Source organism: Sebastes fasciatus, chromosome 10 (assembly GCF_043250625.1).
Source record: "Sebastes fasciatus isolate fSebFas1 chromosome 10, fSebFas1.pri, whole genome shotgun sequence".
Lineage (NCBI taxonomy): Eukaryota > Metazoa > Chordata > Actinopteri > Perciformes > Sebastidae > Sebastes > Sebastes fasciatus.
This window is the reverse complement of record NC_133804.1, coordinates 28,772,730-28,789,217: the sequence shown is the minus strand read 5'-3', so window position 1 is coordinate 28,789,217 and position 16,488 is coordinate 28,772,730. Positions and strand designations below refer to the sequence as shown.

Below are 16,488 nucleotides of genomic sequence, written 5' to 3'. Positions count from 1 at the left end.
TTTGTCCCACCACATGTCTATTGTGGCTAAACCTTTCCCTTGGGGGCAATTAGGACCTTTTAGTTTGTTGTAAGAGGACCTAAGTACGAGTGGGTTGAGCCAGGAAAAACATTTTTGAGCTAAACCAAAAACAGAAGCGCATTGAGCTCCTCTGCGCTCCTGGACTTCTGAGCATCTCTCTATTAAGAAATGTGCAGGCCTGCACTGAACAGACAGGAACTGTGGCAGCTTTACAGGGGCAGGGAGGTGACGGGGGTGAGAGAGCTGGGGAGGGGGGGAGGCTTCAACTCCACCTGAGGCCTTGCCAAGATGGCAAACAACTCAAGACCAACAATGTTGGTGGCAAGGACATGCTTCTCGAGAGTTAGGGGAGATCCGTGTTTCGCTTTAGCTTTCACATGGCTGGATGGAAAACTGGGGAGAGTGAAGTGCGACGGGTTACGGTATGCGGCGAGATCTGCCGTAGCGTGCAGAAAGCAAACATGCATGTTGTTTAACACAACAGAGACACGGAGCCAATGAAAAGACATTACTGTAAGCGAAGGCAGCTACAGCAGAAGTGTTGGTCTACACATGTGAGAGATAAGCGTTAAAGAGTAGGTCTAAGTGTGTGATTGAAAGAGTTAATGTTTGCACAGGGATGAAAATGAATGGCAAGTGTGTGTGTGTGAGAGAGATGGCGCAAGATAGGGACTTAGAAAGGGGGGAAAAGAAACAGAGCAAAAGAGAGAGGCAGGTAAGTACAAATTCTCTCCATGCGGGGACCTTATCTCCCTGCAGAAGGGAACGTTTCCCATGGCAGGCCTGAGTGGATCTGCAGTGAACAGTGTTAGAACCTCTGAGCAAAAAGCCATGAGTGATGAGGAGGGGTTAAGAGAACTGAACCCATTTAAGTCACCCAAATAAGGGCTGTACAAGTCCATGATGGATGCTCCAGAGTTCCTGAGGGAGAGAGCGCTGGCTAGCAATGGGCAGGGTGATGGGTGGGGAGCGAGCAGGGGTCCTGTGATCCCCACTTAATAAAAACAAATTGGTTTGATAAACGACACAGGCTTAATGTCTACAAAGAAATATGTGCACTAATTTCAAACAGTAACATAAGCCATTTTAAAATGCTGATGGTCCCATTCAATGAGAACATGTGTATGTTACAACTAGTGCTGGCGTTAATAGTTAATAGTTAATAGTTAATAGTTAATCGTGATTAATCACAAATTAATCACACATTTTTTATCTGTTAAAAAAAGGGAGATTTGTCAAGTATTTAATACTCTTATCAACATGGGAGTGGGCAAATACGCTGCTTTTTGCAAATATATGTATATATTTATTATTGGAAATCAATTAACACCACAAAACAATGACAAATATTGTCCAGAAACCCTCACAGGTACTGCATTTAGCATAAAGAAATATGCTCAAATCATAACATGGCAAACTGCAGCCCAACAGACAACAACAGCTGTCAGTGTGTCAGTTTGCTGACTTGACTATGACGTGCCCCAAACTGCATGTGATTATCATAAAGTGGGCATGTCTGTAAAGGGGAGACTCGTGGGTACCCAGAGAACCCATTTTCATTCACATATCTTGAGGTCAGAGGTCAAAGGACCCCTTTGAAAATGGCCATACCAGTTTTTCCTCGCCAAAATTTTGCGTAAGTTTGGAGCGTTATTTAGTCTCCTTCGCAACAAGCTAGTACGACGTGATTGGTACCAATGGATTCTTTAGGTTTTTCTAGTTTCATATGATGCCAGTATCTTCAGCTTTTAGCATTAAAACTGAGCCCGCTACAACCTGAAAATCACAAGTTGCGTTAATGCGTGGCATTAAAACAAATTTGCGTTATTATCGCGTTATTATCGCACACACAAAAAGATGCAAAATATGGATTAGGACAGCTAACAGTCCGCCATGTTTTTATATCAGACAATCTCTGATCTAAAAGGCAAACAGTCACCGGCCAAATGCAGCTGTTGTTAAGCAAAGAGCAGCAAAATTTATCGTTTGGAGCCCTCTCAAAACACACAGCACTTATAAGTCTACTAAAAATGAAACACTCGAGCGGTGGAGTAGATGACTGCGCAACAAGCCAACATTTCTCTTGAGAGGTTCCTGTGTACCATACGGCGTTACACTGGGCTGTGCTGTAATAAACAGTTATAGTATGTTTAGACAGACCAAGAGCTTAGCATTCTTCCATTACGCGTGTGTTCCCAGAAACTCCACAAGTGTGTCGCTTTGCCCGAGTGCACGTTTCTCTGTGAGAGTCTATGTGCATGCACTTGCATAAATAATTGCGTGCACGTTGTGTGTGCTCTCAATAAAACATTTCATTGGCTTCCTCTCTGAATTGTTACAAGTGGTGCCATTATTTGAAACAAGGCTCTGGGCAGCATGTAGAGGGGCATGGGGGTGCAGCGTACCGCCGCTTAACAAGCACACTTAACCCCAGCCGGCCATGCTACGCCGAAGAAAGGGAGGGTTGTTCCCCGGCGGTGACATGGCACAGGAGGGCAGTCAGGCCAGGGCGAGGAGAGGAGGGGACAGCATCATTAATGAACCAGTCTGGTCCATAGGCTCAATTACCGTACAGCGGGTAAAGAAGACAGTGTTCAAATTAAACTAGAAGGCAGGCACGGGGTAATTCAGGAAATTTAAACTCAGCGTATACGGTAGCACATGTACTGTTAATAAGCCAAACAGAGTCACATTTGATTATAGCCTCCGTGTTGACTTATGTTAAAAAGAACACTTAAATTTTAATACTGTAACAGGTCTTTTCAGCTGCATATGTGTAACTCTTTCTGCTCTAACCAGCAACTAAAGTAAGTACTACTACTCACCTTAGGTTTATCTAAGTGGAAACACTAAAAATGTCCCCTAAGACGAGCCCTCACAGAGACATAAATCTGTAGTGTTTTTACAAGCTCCTTGTTATGTCTGTACTTCTATTTCGGTTGTCACAAACATGTTGCCTCACTCGGTCCATCATCATGGGAACCATTTAAAAGAAATGTAAACTCCGCTCCCAGAAGAATGCTGTGTATGCACATATTCAGCTTATTGTTCATGTGTGCCAAGTATTCATTTTTTAGAAAAAACAAAAATGCTACAATACTTAAAAAGGTTAGAAACTCAGATAGGGTGGGGAGATGGAAAAAGTAAAACAAAAAATGTAGGTGTGGACATTTCCAGCTAGATAGCTAGACTAACTCTCTTCAAGCTCCCTGAAAAAAAAGGAGTCCATGGGAGGGTTCAGGGATTCATAAAGTCTCGCTAGGTAATTGATTGCTCCTAGCGGGGCAATCTGTGTGGGATTTTGTTTTTCTTTTTTTCAGCCTGTAGGAGCAGAAAAAAACACACATGGGCCATTCTCAGCGATAGAGCCATTAGGGGGAGAATGAGTGTGCGAGTGAGGGGGTGAGGAGCCTGACAGCGGGATGAACACTACTTTAATATTACAGTACACACACTCACCCATACACCCAAAAAACCCTAGCCTAAATACAGAGGCGCCCGCCGTTAAAGCCGGGGCATTAGGAGATGCAACGGATGCGAAGACGAGAGAATCTGCTCTAGACAGGCGAATTAAACCGTGACCTATGGTCCCCGTCGAGTAACATTAGCGAGAACTTCCTGTGTGCAGGCACCACTCTGCTGACCGTTCATCATCGCCCGGGAAGGTGGACAGTCACCATTACACACATACACACCGACGCCTCACTTTACAATAACACGGCGGCAGCCATGACTCCACATCTGTCAGGGGGATGTTTAAAAAGAGTCATCATTATTACTCTTTATTTTGGAGGTGGGTGGATGGGTGCGGGCTGATAGGAGGAGAGCCGTCTGGTTAACGTCGAGTTCCTCTCCTTAACCAACGACTCGGGACAGGAGCGCAGGCTCGGGGCCGGGGGGGCCAGACGGGTACTGACTGGGAGGGAGGGGGGGCACAGATAAGCGGTGCCCCAGGTCCGTTGGCCCGGGGATCTTAAATCATCGTCAGTCCCTCCCCAGAGTTCACAAACATCAGCATTCCCATCGCTCCTAAACCTCACGCTCTTATCAACTGGTTTATCACAGCGATCAGTTATCTGGTGCTCTAACAAACACGTCTGCTACCATCAAACACACACTCCTCCACGCACAAACACAGACACGCAAAATGAAAAATGGGTCAGGGTGAAATGAATAGAGAAAAACTCAGTCCGGTAAATATAAGATAGCTAGAGCTGTCAATTGATTCAAATATTTAATCACAAATTAATCACACATTTTTTATCTGTTCAAAATGTGCCTTAAAGGGAGATTTGTCAGGTATTTAATACTCTTATCAACATGGGAGTGGGCAAATATGCTTACTTTATGCAAATGTATGTATATATTTATTACTGGAAATCAATTAACAACACAAAACAATGACAGATATTGTCCAGAAACCCTCACAGGTACTGCATTTAGCATAAAACAATATGCTCAAATCATAACATGGCAAACCGCAGCCCAACAGGCAACAAAAGATGTCAGTGTGTCAGTGTGCTGACTTGACTATGACTTGCCCCAAACTGCATGTGATTATCATAAAGTGGGCATGTCTGTAATGGGGAGACTCGTGAGTACACATAGAACCCATTTACATTCACATATCTTGAGGTCAGAGGTTAAGAGTCCACTTTGAAAATGGCCATGACAGTTTTTCCTCGCCAAAATGTAGCACAGGTTTGGAGCGTTATTTAGCCTCCTTCACAACAAGCTAGTATGACATGTTTTGTACCAATGGATTCCTTAGGTTTTCTGTTTCATATGATGCCAGTATCTTCACTTCAGCTTTGAAACTGAGCCCACTACAACCTAAAAATCGCAAGTTGCGTTAAAGAAATTAGTGGCGTTAAAATGAATTTGCGTTAACGCGTTATTATCACGTTAACTTTGACAGCCCTAAAGACAACCTCATTTCATTTGCAGCTACTTAGTAGAAATGAAAATTTCCAAACTTGATAGACACAACTAAGTTTTTTTGGTTTGTGTGTTTTACGTTTGTGTTATTCTCACTTTTGTTCCCGATCAGGGAGATGACCGGCTGGATATCAGATTCCTCGTTGGCCTTCTTCAGCATGCTGAACCAATCCTCCAGATTCTCAAAGCTCTGGTAGTTGGTGATGTCGTAAACCAGGAGAACCCCCTGCGTTGGAAAAACAGAAAGGAACAACACAGTCCTCAGAGCTCACCTTTACATTCCCTGGAGGTGAGTACACCGCTTAATTTCATTCATTCACATCAACTTGAGTAATATTGAGGAAGTAAGGGAACAGTAGGTGGCACTGCTCCTCTTCTTAGAGTAGGGGACACACTCACATAGGAGGGGACACACTCACTCACACATAATCTGAGGTTCAGTATGTTATGATCTAGGTAAGACTCTGTTTGTACATTAACAGTTCCCAGATTTGTAAGAATCTGGTGCAGAATAGAGGAGAGATTTGGTTATCTGCTATCTGAGCTAATGAATGAAGGCTGTCTGCCTAGAGACATTCTCCTCCTCCCTATGTAATCCTCAACACTGCAGAGACACGCATGCAACAACACCAGAGCCATGTTTGAGCAAACACTGAGGCCAGAGAAGAGCTGTTTACATGGACACATAAATTAATCATAAAGAGTAAACACAGACACAACAGCTGTTGGCATTAATCAAGACGAATAATCACATAGTTTAAATATCTGCTATCGCTGCTTAAACTATTTCTAAAGGGCGGGAAATTAAACGTGAGGGAAAATGTCTGTACTTTTACTGCATGATGCAACACGACTGAAGGGGTTTTCTGCTGCTTTTTGTTCGGCGGACACGCACTGTCACAACACGCGAGGTCGGTGACGACAGCTCGGGCCTCTGACAATTACTGCGAGTTTCTCCCGAACAGCCATGATTGATTACAGGACGCACAGTGCTCAACAATAGGTGTGAAAGTTCCACACAGCGCTGACGAGAAACTAAGCAAAATGGGTTTTTTTGCTTGTGAAGGAGAGAGACAGTAAAGGAAGTGCTGCAGACGTGGTTAACATACAGTACACACTATCAGGGCGCAATCTAGAGCAAAAAAAAACATGTCACTTTCACTATTTTAAAGCCAAGTAGATTCATGGAATGGAAAGGAGCCTCCTACTAATGTTTATCTAGCTTCTATAGACAAACATGACAGGAGTGTGCTTGCATTATAGCTAGAATATGGTGACAAATGTTAGATGTGCTGTAGTTCGGGTCTCAGATGAGACAAAACACGGTCTTTAGGTAGGCCTCTTCAAACAAGAGACATACTGGAGGTGACAGATAGCACTCGTCTATAGCAACGCGGCTACTTGTGGACGCTGATGTTGCTGACACATATACAAACTATTACGACACTAATTACAGTGTCTGCAGAGAGCTCCGTTGACAATGTCAACACATTGTTCAGTTTTCCACAGGATAAGCATTAAATGAGAGTAAATGGATCAAATTAGTAGTCTATTTTTCCTTCACTCCTGCATGTATGAGCTATCAAATACTGGGCATTACTTTTAATAATTTCAGTTTAAATTGCTTTAAAGTTCAATTATTTACAATTTGGGATTCGGGAAGTCACGTCAGTCAGTTCAGGTCATAATTCCCTCTCTATTATTTATTCTATATTGCTGTGAAAACATATTCAAACAACTGGATTTATTCAAGTTTATCGCCAAAAACTACATTTTTACAAGATTACATGTGAACACATCATGATGACATTAGAATTTACCTTCGCCCAATAATCTTTTTTTACTGAATAAAGCCTGAACCCTAACTCAATGGAACCTCCATTAACGTTAGCTGTTAGCTCCGTTATTTAGCCAAGCAAGCTGCTAACAGCTAACGTCCTGCCGATTTCAACACAGATTTGTTGTTCACAGTGTGGCATTATCAGGGAAAAAAATAGGGTGCGATAGTGAGTTTACAAACACATTTTCTATCGTCCCCAGGATGAGAGAACGGCGCTAGTCTCAAGCCTTGATCCCGGGTACCTGCTGCACTGTAAAAAACGAGTACCGTCACGGTTTTCAACAATTTTGGCGTCGACTTGGTACCGATGTATCGGTTATCGGGACATCCCTAATTTGGGGGCAGTAAAAGCGTACATGTAGGAATGTGGTTTCTGAATATTTTTAGTATTGACCTATAGTGTGCAGTATTATCACAAATTGTAACAACTCTGTAAAAAGTAGAGATGCACTGATTTTTAAAGCTCTGTTGACCTGCGACGCTCACTGTGAATCCAAATGACAGTTTATTATGATTTGGCTGCAGAGGGAGGGAGTGGCCGGCTCTGAATGAAGCTGCCGAGGCTGTAATAATAAGCCTGAACACAGTCACCAACACTAGAAACTAATTCTTCCCGTGCTTCCTTTTACTTTGTCACAAGCATCTACAGTGGTTGGTTTGTAGCTCTACGTGTACATTTCTTATCCTTCCTGAGGCCACCGAAGTCAAAGACAGTTTGTCTGTTTGCTTCATATTGGAGGAATAGTAGTTTAGAAAAGAAGAGGAAGCTGCAGCACAAACCAGAGATGCATATATGATTGTTAGGCAGAGTAAAAAAGTAGGATTTAGTGTGAATTTGTGCAAGTGTGTAATCTTACATGAGCTCCGTATACATATTTATCCAGCATTTTCCCTCCTAACGTTTGGCCTCCAATGTCCCACACCTGCAGGGTCACGTTCAAGTTGCCTACAGAGGAGAAAAGAGACACAAACTGACATTTAAATGACAAGTAGGCATAGATGTTTCAGAGTTCCCACTTTCTTTTCTTAAAAATCCCTTTGTGTGTTAACAATGGCATATTAAAAAGAGCAAAAAGGGATAATGCTTCAACTTGTGGGTTTCCAGTCTGGATGTTTTTGTCCTTTTTAATCATTAACTTTGTTTTAACAAAGCTCATAACCCTGAGGAAATAACGAGTCAGCTGTGTAACTGGAGCCCTGTATTTCGGGTGAGCGATTTCTATAATAAAAGTCCACGTTGTTGATATACATAATGGAAACAATAAATCAGCAATTAATCTTTCGTGCTAAGCGCTTTTGCCTGGCAGGTCACCCACACCTCACATCCAAGAATATCCAGCCCAAAGATTGAGGGGGATGAATAGGTACGCTTACCCTCTAATTTAAACATTCTCAATACCCTGGCAGAAAAAAAATCTGACTTCTTATTAGGCTGGAAGAGCTGTTTGCATGGTGCCATATCCTGCCAAGTTGGGAAAGTGAGGAGAATTATGTGCTGTTAAGGAAAATAGCAATAATTAAACACAAAATGAGAGGAAAAGAAGACTCTTGTCCTCATGCCTGCGGAGAGAGAAAGAAGGAGTGAATGAGAGGGAGAGAGAGAAAGACCGGCACAAAAACCAAATCCAAATAAATATTTTCTTCCTCTGGAAAATGAAAGGGGTTGTTGAAAAAAAAGAAAAAAGTCAAGAGGAGGAGGGAGGACCAGACAGCGAGGAGTTTATGTTGGTGTGATGAGGGCCCGGCGCTGGGCTGGAGCGGCGATGGGGAGCAGAGCGTAGACTGTGGACACGGCTGGACGACTCAACCCCTTCATAAGTCCCCTTTTTAAAGCGAAGGAAGGAAACGCTGAGGTTCACAGTTGCTACATCTAGACTATACAGTGTCAATGTAAAGCTACATTGAGGAGTGCGATGAATAACGGTCCCTTGGTGTTATAAAGAGCCATCCCCACCCATCCACCAGGCCTGGACACTATATTTATGTTTCAAAGATTCACGCTGACTCGACAGTGCTGACATTTTTGTGCTTATGCTTGGCGAGAAGTAGAAACTGCGATTGTGACCCCAATAGATGAACCTTAAAACTGATAACAAGGTCAGGCAAAAGGGCATGTTGATAAGATAATTGTCCTGTTAGGGGCCGTTCACACATGCTGCGCTCCGAGATAAAAATAGTTAAACTTTTGTAACACTGCAGCGCGCACCGCATGTCATGTGACAAGGAAAACCAATCACAGCCAGCAGATATATTTTCTTTCTTCCGTAAATATCAGTATATGGTAAATATGTGGAGGAGAAGTTGAACATTTAAGTGCAAGGCTACCCAGAGCTTTACGAACTGTACCACCGATTTTACTTGCTTCACCCTTTCTGTCTAAGATAGGGATGCACTGATCCGACTTTTTCCGTCTTAATACCGATAACACCTGGACTTTGGGTATCGGCCGATACTTAGTACTGATCTGATACCAGTGTTTAATTAATAAGTTGTATGCCTCACTGTGTGGAAGTGACTGGGATCATTCATTTATGTGTAAGGAAACATCAGGTTTGACTTAAACATTGCTTTTTTTAACTTTGGAAACAGTAAATGTGACGAATAAATACATATATAAAAATTTACGGAATTGTTATTTATTGTTAAAATAATAAATCGTATATAAGCAACTTGGTAAAAAAATCTTCAAAATTAACAGGTTTTAGAATTCAGGTGTAAAACTTTTTAGTTCAAAACTTAAACAGGAATTGAAATTCCAGTATATAATGTATATAGTATATAAACATAGAAATAAATTCAATAAATCGGCCCCATTGTCACAATACCCACCCCAGCTATTTGGGTCAGTATCGGCCCGATATCCAGTCCAGTATCGGTATCGGTGAATCCCTATCGTCATCGCAGCACGCAAGTTTTGGTTGCTTAGTAACAGCAGGCGCAACAGTAGCGCAACCTCCGAAGCACCTTGGATAAAAGGATGAAAGCGGTACGGCTGGCATTTTCCGCAGCATGTGAGCGGCCCCTTAGTGTGACGTGAAGTGGATGCAGACAGCAGCAGCGTCTGAAAGTTGGAGAATTTATCAAGTAAACTTCACCTCTAGTCAATCCCCTTCACCGCCTGCACCTCACTGGCTTGGCAGAGACATCTGGAAGAGGTATTGTTATAAAAAGCACACACAGAGGAGGCTGTTGTGTGCCAGTCGGCCTCGCCTCACCTCTCCCTGCGTTGGAAAATGTACATTAAGTTTGACAAGCTGGGCCTTCATGGTGAGAGGGGCCAACGCCGGCTGTAGGCTACTCTCCCCCCCGCTGCAAAAGACCCTTACAGCCCCATAGAGACCCGCACAACCTCTCCAATACAAGGCAGGGTGGGGGTCCTAACGAAGTTTGGGACCACCCAGCTCGCAGAGCCACCCTCCTCTTCATCAGCTCATCAACACCCAATTCCCCAGAAAATGGGCCATTTAACAACTCTGCCGTTGGACCCAGTGTTGTTGCTGCCCCCGTGATACAGACACTGTGTTTAAACAAAGGTTACAGTTTAACGCTGCAGAGATCAGTGATTATTCAGGAAAGAAACTTACTGGAAAGAGAAGTCAGACGATTAACAGCATTTGTTCGAGTTCGCATTAAGACTTTTTCGAGCCCAGCCTGTGCTTTTGGTTGGCTCTTTTCATCCCGACTCCACCACAACATTTTTGGGGGTTTAGTTCTCCTAAGTCTCATAAGCTGAAACTGACACAAAATCAAAATAGAATCCTTCAGCCAACTCACAAATCAGCACAACTTTTACTTTTAGCACTTAATTTGCCCTTTGCTTAATGTTGTTTTATTAGTAATGAAAGAATGGAGCCACTTTGCAGATTTCTGAAGCTTAGGCCTTTGGCAGAGTTTTAGAAATGTCATTTAAAATGCTGAAAATCCCCATTTCACATGGTAGGAAGTAAAAATGGAGTGCTTTCGTCTAAATATAGCAATAGTCAATAAACATTTATTTTACAGATCTGAGGGGGATACAGAGTGTGGCTTTATTTCTGCTGGTTCAACATAAACAAATAAGAACATGAATGTTTTATGTGGTGCAGGACAAAGATCAGTTGAACTTGGGGGATCAGCGATATGGATATAAAATGTTAATGTATTTACTCTGTACGCTGCCCACAGAATTATGAGCGAGGCTCGCCCCGTTTGGACATAAGCTGTCCATTGGCCTTGTGGAGTTAAAAAAAAAAAAAAAAAAGTGTGCTGTTTGCTCTGCAGAGAAGAGCTTTCAGAGTGAATAAGCCTGAGAAGTGGCAGACACTCTACAATGAGGAGCTACCAGAAAAGACACATTCAGCTCCCGAGTTAACCTGAAGAACAAACTCTGCCTGGAAATGGTCGGACGGGAAAATACGAGCAGCGCCAGAAAATATGAGGAATAAAAATATGACAGAAAGTGATGGTGGAACGACAACAGGCCTCTTTGTTAGACTTTCAATTAATATTCTGGATCTTTTTAACACTGATAATGGAACGTACACACAAACATCCAAACCTTAAGTCTGTCTGAGTAGAATCTTGCCAAATACATATCCTCAATATTTTACTGAATTAATAAGTCTGCCACGACGTGCTTGTGCAGCACGCGTGTCCGTGCTGAATCCGAGAGCTCCCAAAAGATTACGAAGGTGTCTCACCTGGAAGGCTTATTCTCTTCAGAAAGAAATCCAGGCCGATGGTTTGTTTGTACTGCTTCCCAAAGGCCTCCTGTGAAAACCTGGTGGCGAGTGATGTCTGAAACAGAGAGACAAAGCGAGAGACACGGTGAACGAGCGCCAGAACACCCCTGCGGCAATCAACACGGCTGAAAACATGTAATTTAAAGCAGTTAAGTGAATTAAAAAGAAAAAACGCTTTCAGGATAAAGGAGAATCCTTGATTCAGTGCGTAGTATTTGCCGATCAAACAATATTCACACATTTATGCATAACATAAAAACCAAGTCAAAATCACAGCGTGGCTCAGGGGCAAAATGCAAGATGCTGCAAAACTCCTTCCAGAGAAAATATACAGTGTATTAAAGAACTTCCTGAAATAGTGATATTTGGGTGGTGAGCAGAGGTAGAATGCCAAAGTAAGCTTTTTACAATATTTCATTTAATATTCCTAAAAATACAAGCGTATAAGTTAACATATCACAACACTTCGATGTGATTCTTTTCCATAATAGCGCCATAATTCTTAGGCGATACAACCTTGACGTATGACCTGTAGGAAATTCATTTCATTACTACAAATCCATTTTAAGCACCTTCAGAAACTCTGTGATTGACTGAAAGGTGCGCTGATGTAACCGTCTGCCTCCTCCCCGCCGTCTCACTACTCAGCCACGGCTGTGACAGTGAAAATCAACGTGAATTACAAAAACAGGTGTCGGGAGTATGTCATGTCTACAGACTGCAGACCTAATAATTGCCACAAATTATAAAACCTCCATCACTGTCACTGTTGTGTTTGAGGAGGGGAAAAAAATAGCATGTTAGGGGCTCTCCTGAAATCCATGGGAATTCATAGCGCAGGCTCGACATGCCAAGTTTAATTCATTTTGATGGATGAGGATAGGAAAAAAAATGAAGTGCTGAATGTCTATTAGCTATCTTTAGAGCAGTGTGCTTACATAAACACAACAGACGAGTGAAGCAATGGGATTCCCTGAGTGTTCATGTGGCAGCAAATGCATTTTAATGCGGTACTTGCCACTCACCGAGGGTTAGAGGATTTCAAACTAAATTCTTTCTTTCAATCCACTAAGCTTTCACTTGAGCCTATGTCCTTATCTAGCTCCATTCAGTCTCAGAAAGTTTAGGTTTAGCCAAATAATGCTTCAAATAAGACTGGATTCCTTCCTATTACTCTAGGGAACACACAATCTAATATAGGGGAGTAGGAAAACCTTTATCATTGTTTACCCAAATCTTCTTCTCTCCTTCTTCTTCCAAACAAGAGTCTGATTTGTCATTGTGGACGCCACCTTTAATATCAAATCTTTATGTTTATCCCAGCTTGGAAATTTATCACTAAATTTATCACTTTTTAATTAAATATTTTTATTAAACCTACAGAATGTGTAATCCTGGCTTTAATCAGTAGCTTTCTTGATTAACATTTCCTGCAGAATAAAGTTTTATTCAACTAACTCTTTTAAAAGTTCACCAACCTACAGACCTTTTTAATCTGAGCCTGCAGATCTTTCAAATTACTCCAGGGAAGATGCCATCTATTATAAGTAGGAAAACCCTTATCATGGTTTACCAAAATCTTCTTCAAATAAACTGATTTGTCATTGTGGATGCCATCTTTAATATCAAACCCTGTGTTTATCCCACTTTGGATTATTGAATGTGTAATCCTGGCCTTTACCAGTGGCTTTTTTTGATTAACATTTCCTGCAGAATAAAGTTTTATTCAACTAATTCTTTTAAAAGTTCACCAGCCTACAGACCTTTTTATTCTCAGCCTGCGGAGCACGTCACGGGCTCAAGACTGACTGAGAAATTACTAGAGGTGACTGACGCAACAAGGAGAAAATCGGCCATTTAAGTAGCCCAAACAATCACTGACAACACAGGAATAACAAGCTCGGACAGCAAAAATGTATTCCACATGCTCGCGTTGGCCTAGTCGGCCATTTGTCTTGGCATTCCAGTAGCTTGGCTCTCCTCCCTCAACGTAGGCCTTTTTTTCCAACGTACAATTGGAACTAACCAGCGAATGTAAAAGCTGGCGTAATCCCGACACTCCAACAGAGAACAGCACAGGGTCACCAGTGATACCAATGCCGGGAAATGGGGGAAGTTCTACTGAAACAAGAAACTGGGAGAGAGGGAAAAAAATATGGCAAGCTGACTACGTCCATGTGATGCAACTCAGATGAGAGATGCAGTGCATTTTTGCAGCATCGCATCAAAACTGGCTCTTTATCCTGCTTAAACAGTTAAGACAGATATAAATGTTGGTATTCCGATGACTGTAAATAGCACTGCTGGGAAGCAGCGTCCATTAATGTGCAGGACCTGCACCTAAAGCACCTTTTTAGAGAGCAAATATTCAGAAAAACTCAGTGACTTCTATTGAAAAATAGACCTGTGTGTAAGTTAGGCCTTACGAGCCTGGCTAAATGCGAGACCCCATATTTTAAAAACATCTTGCTCAGGTGGACAAGCCTTCCCACATCTCCCTGTATTTCTGAATGGACAACTAACCACAAGCGAAAATACCACCGAACCTGCCGTCCAAGAAAAACTGATCCGATTGCAATTTGCTCAGCAAATTGACATTAATAAGGGGGGAAACGGCATTCAAGATGTCAGTCAGTGGTGCCTACTCAAAATGGGGGGCAGGGCTCCTGTTTTCTGCCCAAAACAGACAAGCAGGTAAGTCATTCAGACAGTGACGAGCTGACACCTGGCAGCAGTGTGAGGACGGTTATTAATGTAGCGTATCTACTGGGAACTGAGTTGTGTGTGTTCTCTGTCCCCCCCCTAAAAAAAAAAAGTAAATGTCTACTCTCCAGAATGAGAACATTCATTTTTCTCATTGGGTCTCACCATTACTGCTACATTCATTTTCTTTCTCCCAGAGGAAGGAGAGATTAGTTACGAAAGGGGATGTGTAGCTGAAAAGCACTTGACGTCCCTGCCTTACATTCACACTCATTCAGTCGAGGATTGGAGATGCAGTGAAGAAGAACCATAGCTGGATCGTCATGACAACCTCCTTGCTTTGCTGCAACTGATTGTTTGGTGTGACTCTGAAAATATTCCACTGTTGTGGATGTGAGTGAGGCCTTTTTAATCTACATCTTTTATACTATATCAACATACTGAATGATTCAGTCCAGTAGTTCTGAAAGGAAGATAGAGACAATGCACTGAATAAAGGTGTACTGTATGTGCTCACAGTTCAGACATTCATAAAACTAAGTCTTCACATTTTATTTTATTCTAAACATTTCTCATATGGGCTGTCCAGACGTAATTTTCTTAAATGGGGCCTCTCTCTGGAGCCAAATGCATACGGGGGTCCTTGGCCAGGAGAGGAGAGGTACACTGATGGAAAACAACCACCAGCTGCAAGAGCCAGGCTAAGAAACTGTCTGTATAATACTGTACAGTGCAGTGTTTTACCCCCCGAGTTCACTGAGCAGTAGCTGCAGCCCCAAAGTGTACGACAAATGTAGGGACTGTGAAAATGAATCATCCAGCTCCTATTTAAAACTATTAAAAGAAGCATTTTATTTTAACAAACCAGTCTAAGAGGGAAAATTTAAGTTATTATGTGTTTTCGTCCAAGCTTACCTTATTGTCGGTTTAATTTTAAGTCTCTAAAAGCAGGCTACACATAAGTGGTGAATTTAGTCGGGCTCATTTAAATGGGCCCCGTTTGATGAGGCAGATAAAAGCATAACAAAACGACATATCATTTCTTCACAGTGTAATCCTTTGTTGTCAGTTATTATAAAACCCAGCACCACCGACATGCAGCCCACAACTACATTCAATAGCACATGCAACGTGGATTAAGAGCTGGGTAGACTTAATAGGTTTAGAACAACAGATCTGTGCCAGATTTAAATCCATAATGCTATCTTTGAGACGTGTCCATCAACTTTGTAAAACAGAAGTGAGAAAAATGTTTTCTACAGAAGTACTTTAGAAAAAAATGTGTACATTTTCATTTTGCCTAAGAGCAGTTCTTGTGCTGCATGATTTGTTTGTCTACTAATCCTAACATTCATCTTGAGTTTAACTTTACCATGCAGTCATTACAATCAGTGTGATTAATACTAAGTTACTTAAGTTGCTATTTTCAGTCCACAATGTCATTTTAGGAATATTATTCCTCCACGTTCTTTATCAAGTGCTTAGATTTAGATTTGTTTCTGTATTTTCTCATGCAGTATTATACAGTATGTATAATGTCAGACTTTTTGTCATTAAACCACCACAGAGTTTCTGTATGACGTTAGAGGTAACATTGGTTGCCAAAGATTTGCTAATTTAGTTAACTCATTTTGTTACATTCCTTAATCTTATATAAAGAAAATGGCTACTCGTACAGTAAAGGTAAAGTTAGACAGTAAAATGAATATAATACCAGGTTTGCTGCCCACTTTTAGCATCACTTCCCATCCATGTCTCTCACTGCAAACTATACTAAAAGTGAGCTGCAACTCTCCAGCTGAAATCTTATCAACCTCCATCCACCATACAGACTTTTTGTGTCCTCCTGGATGTCTGCTCCTTTAGGTTACAGCTGAAATAACCAACCAACCTGTTGAGTTACATGAGGTCAACAACATCGGAATTCCTTCAAACAATTATTTATATCTATCTGTACAAAAATGGGTTTTTAAGTATGACTAGCACTTAGAACTGACCATTTTGACAAAAGGCTCCACCATTACTCCTCTTTTTTGTTGAATAATATGGTAATAAAAAATACTGTCACCCTCTCCCTGCCTGTCCCTTGTGCTATTAACAACTGTGATATTATTCAACACTGTGCATGACCATAACACTAGAGGGTCCAGAAACGGTCAGCTTGTACTGCCTCGTCCTAGATCAATTTCTCTCTGGAATAATTTGCCTCAAAGTCTCTGCTTTATTGTTGGTAATTCAGTGTTAAAAAACATCTAATTTGATCTA

The 16,488-nt window shown here is 41.8% G+C and overlaps 1 protein-coding gene and 1 long non-coding RNA gene across 8 annotated transcripts in view; one reads left to right on the top strand and one right to left on the bottom strand.

Annotated features, from left to right (window-relative positions):
• LOC141775684 (uncharacterized) overlaps positions 1-16,488 on the top strand; it is a 241,819-nt gene that overhangs the window by 180,404 nt on the left and 44,927 nt on the right. For all 5 annotated transcript variants that reach the window (XR_012595652.1, XR_012595655.1, XR_012595653.1 and 2 more), the window contains one exon: positions 5,072-5,248. This is a non-coding gene — a long non-coding RNA (uncharacterized LOC141775684). The remainder of the gene's footprint in view (positions 1-5,071; positions 5,249-16,488) is intronic.
• The window catches only part of rab28 (RAB28, member RAS oncogene family), a 36,489-nt gene that overhangs the window by 17,912 nt on the left and 2,089 nt on the right, over positions 1-16,488 (bottom strand). For all 3 annotated transcript variants that reach the window (XR_012595651.1, XM_074649274.1, XM_074649275.1), the window contains exons 2-4: positions 11,479-11,575; positions 7,657-7,745; positions 5,056-5,185 (exon numbers count right to left, since the gene is read on the bottom strand). Coding sequence is in view for 2 of the 3 variants with exons in the window: in XM_074649274.1 (XP_074505375.1) it covers positions 5,056-5,185; positions 7,657-7,745; positions 11,479-11,575 (316 nt within the window). In the remaining variant the exon portion in view is untranslated. The remainder of the gene's footprint in view (positions 1-5,055; positions 5,186-7,656; positions 7,746-11,478; positions 11,576-16,488) is intronic.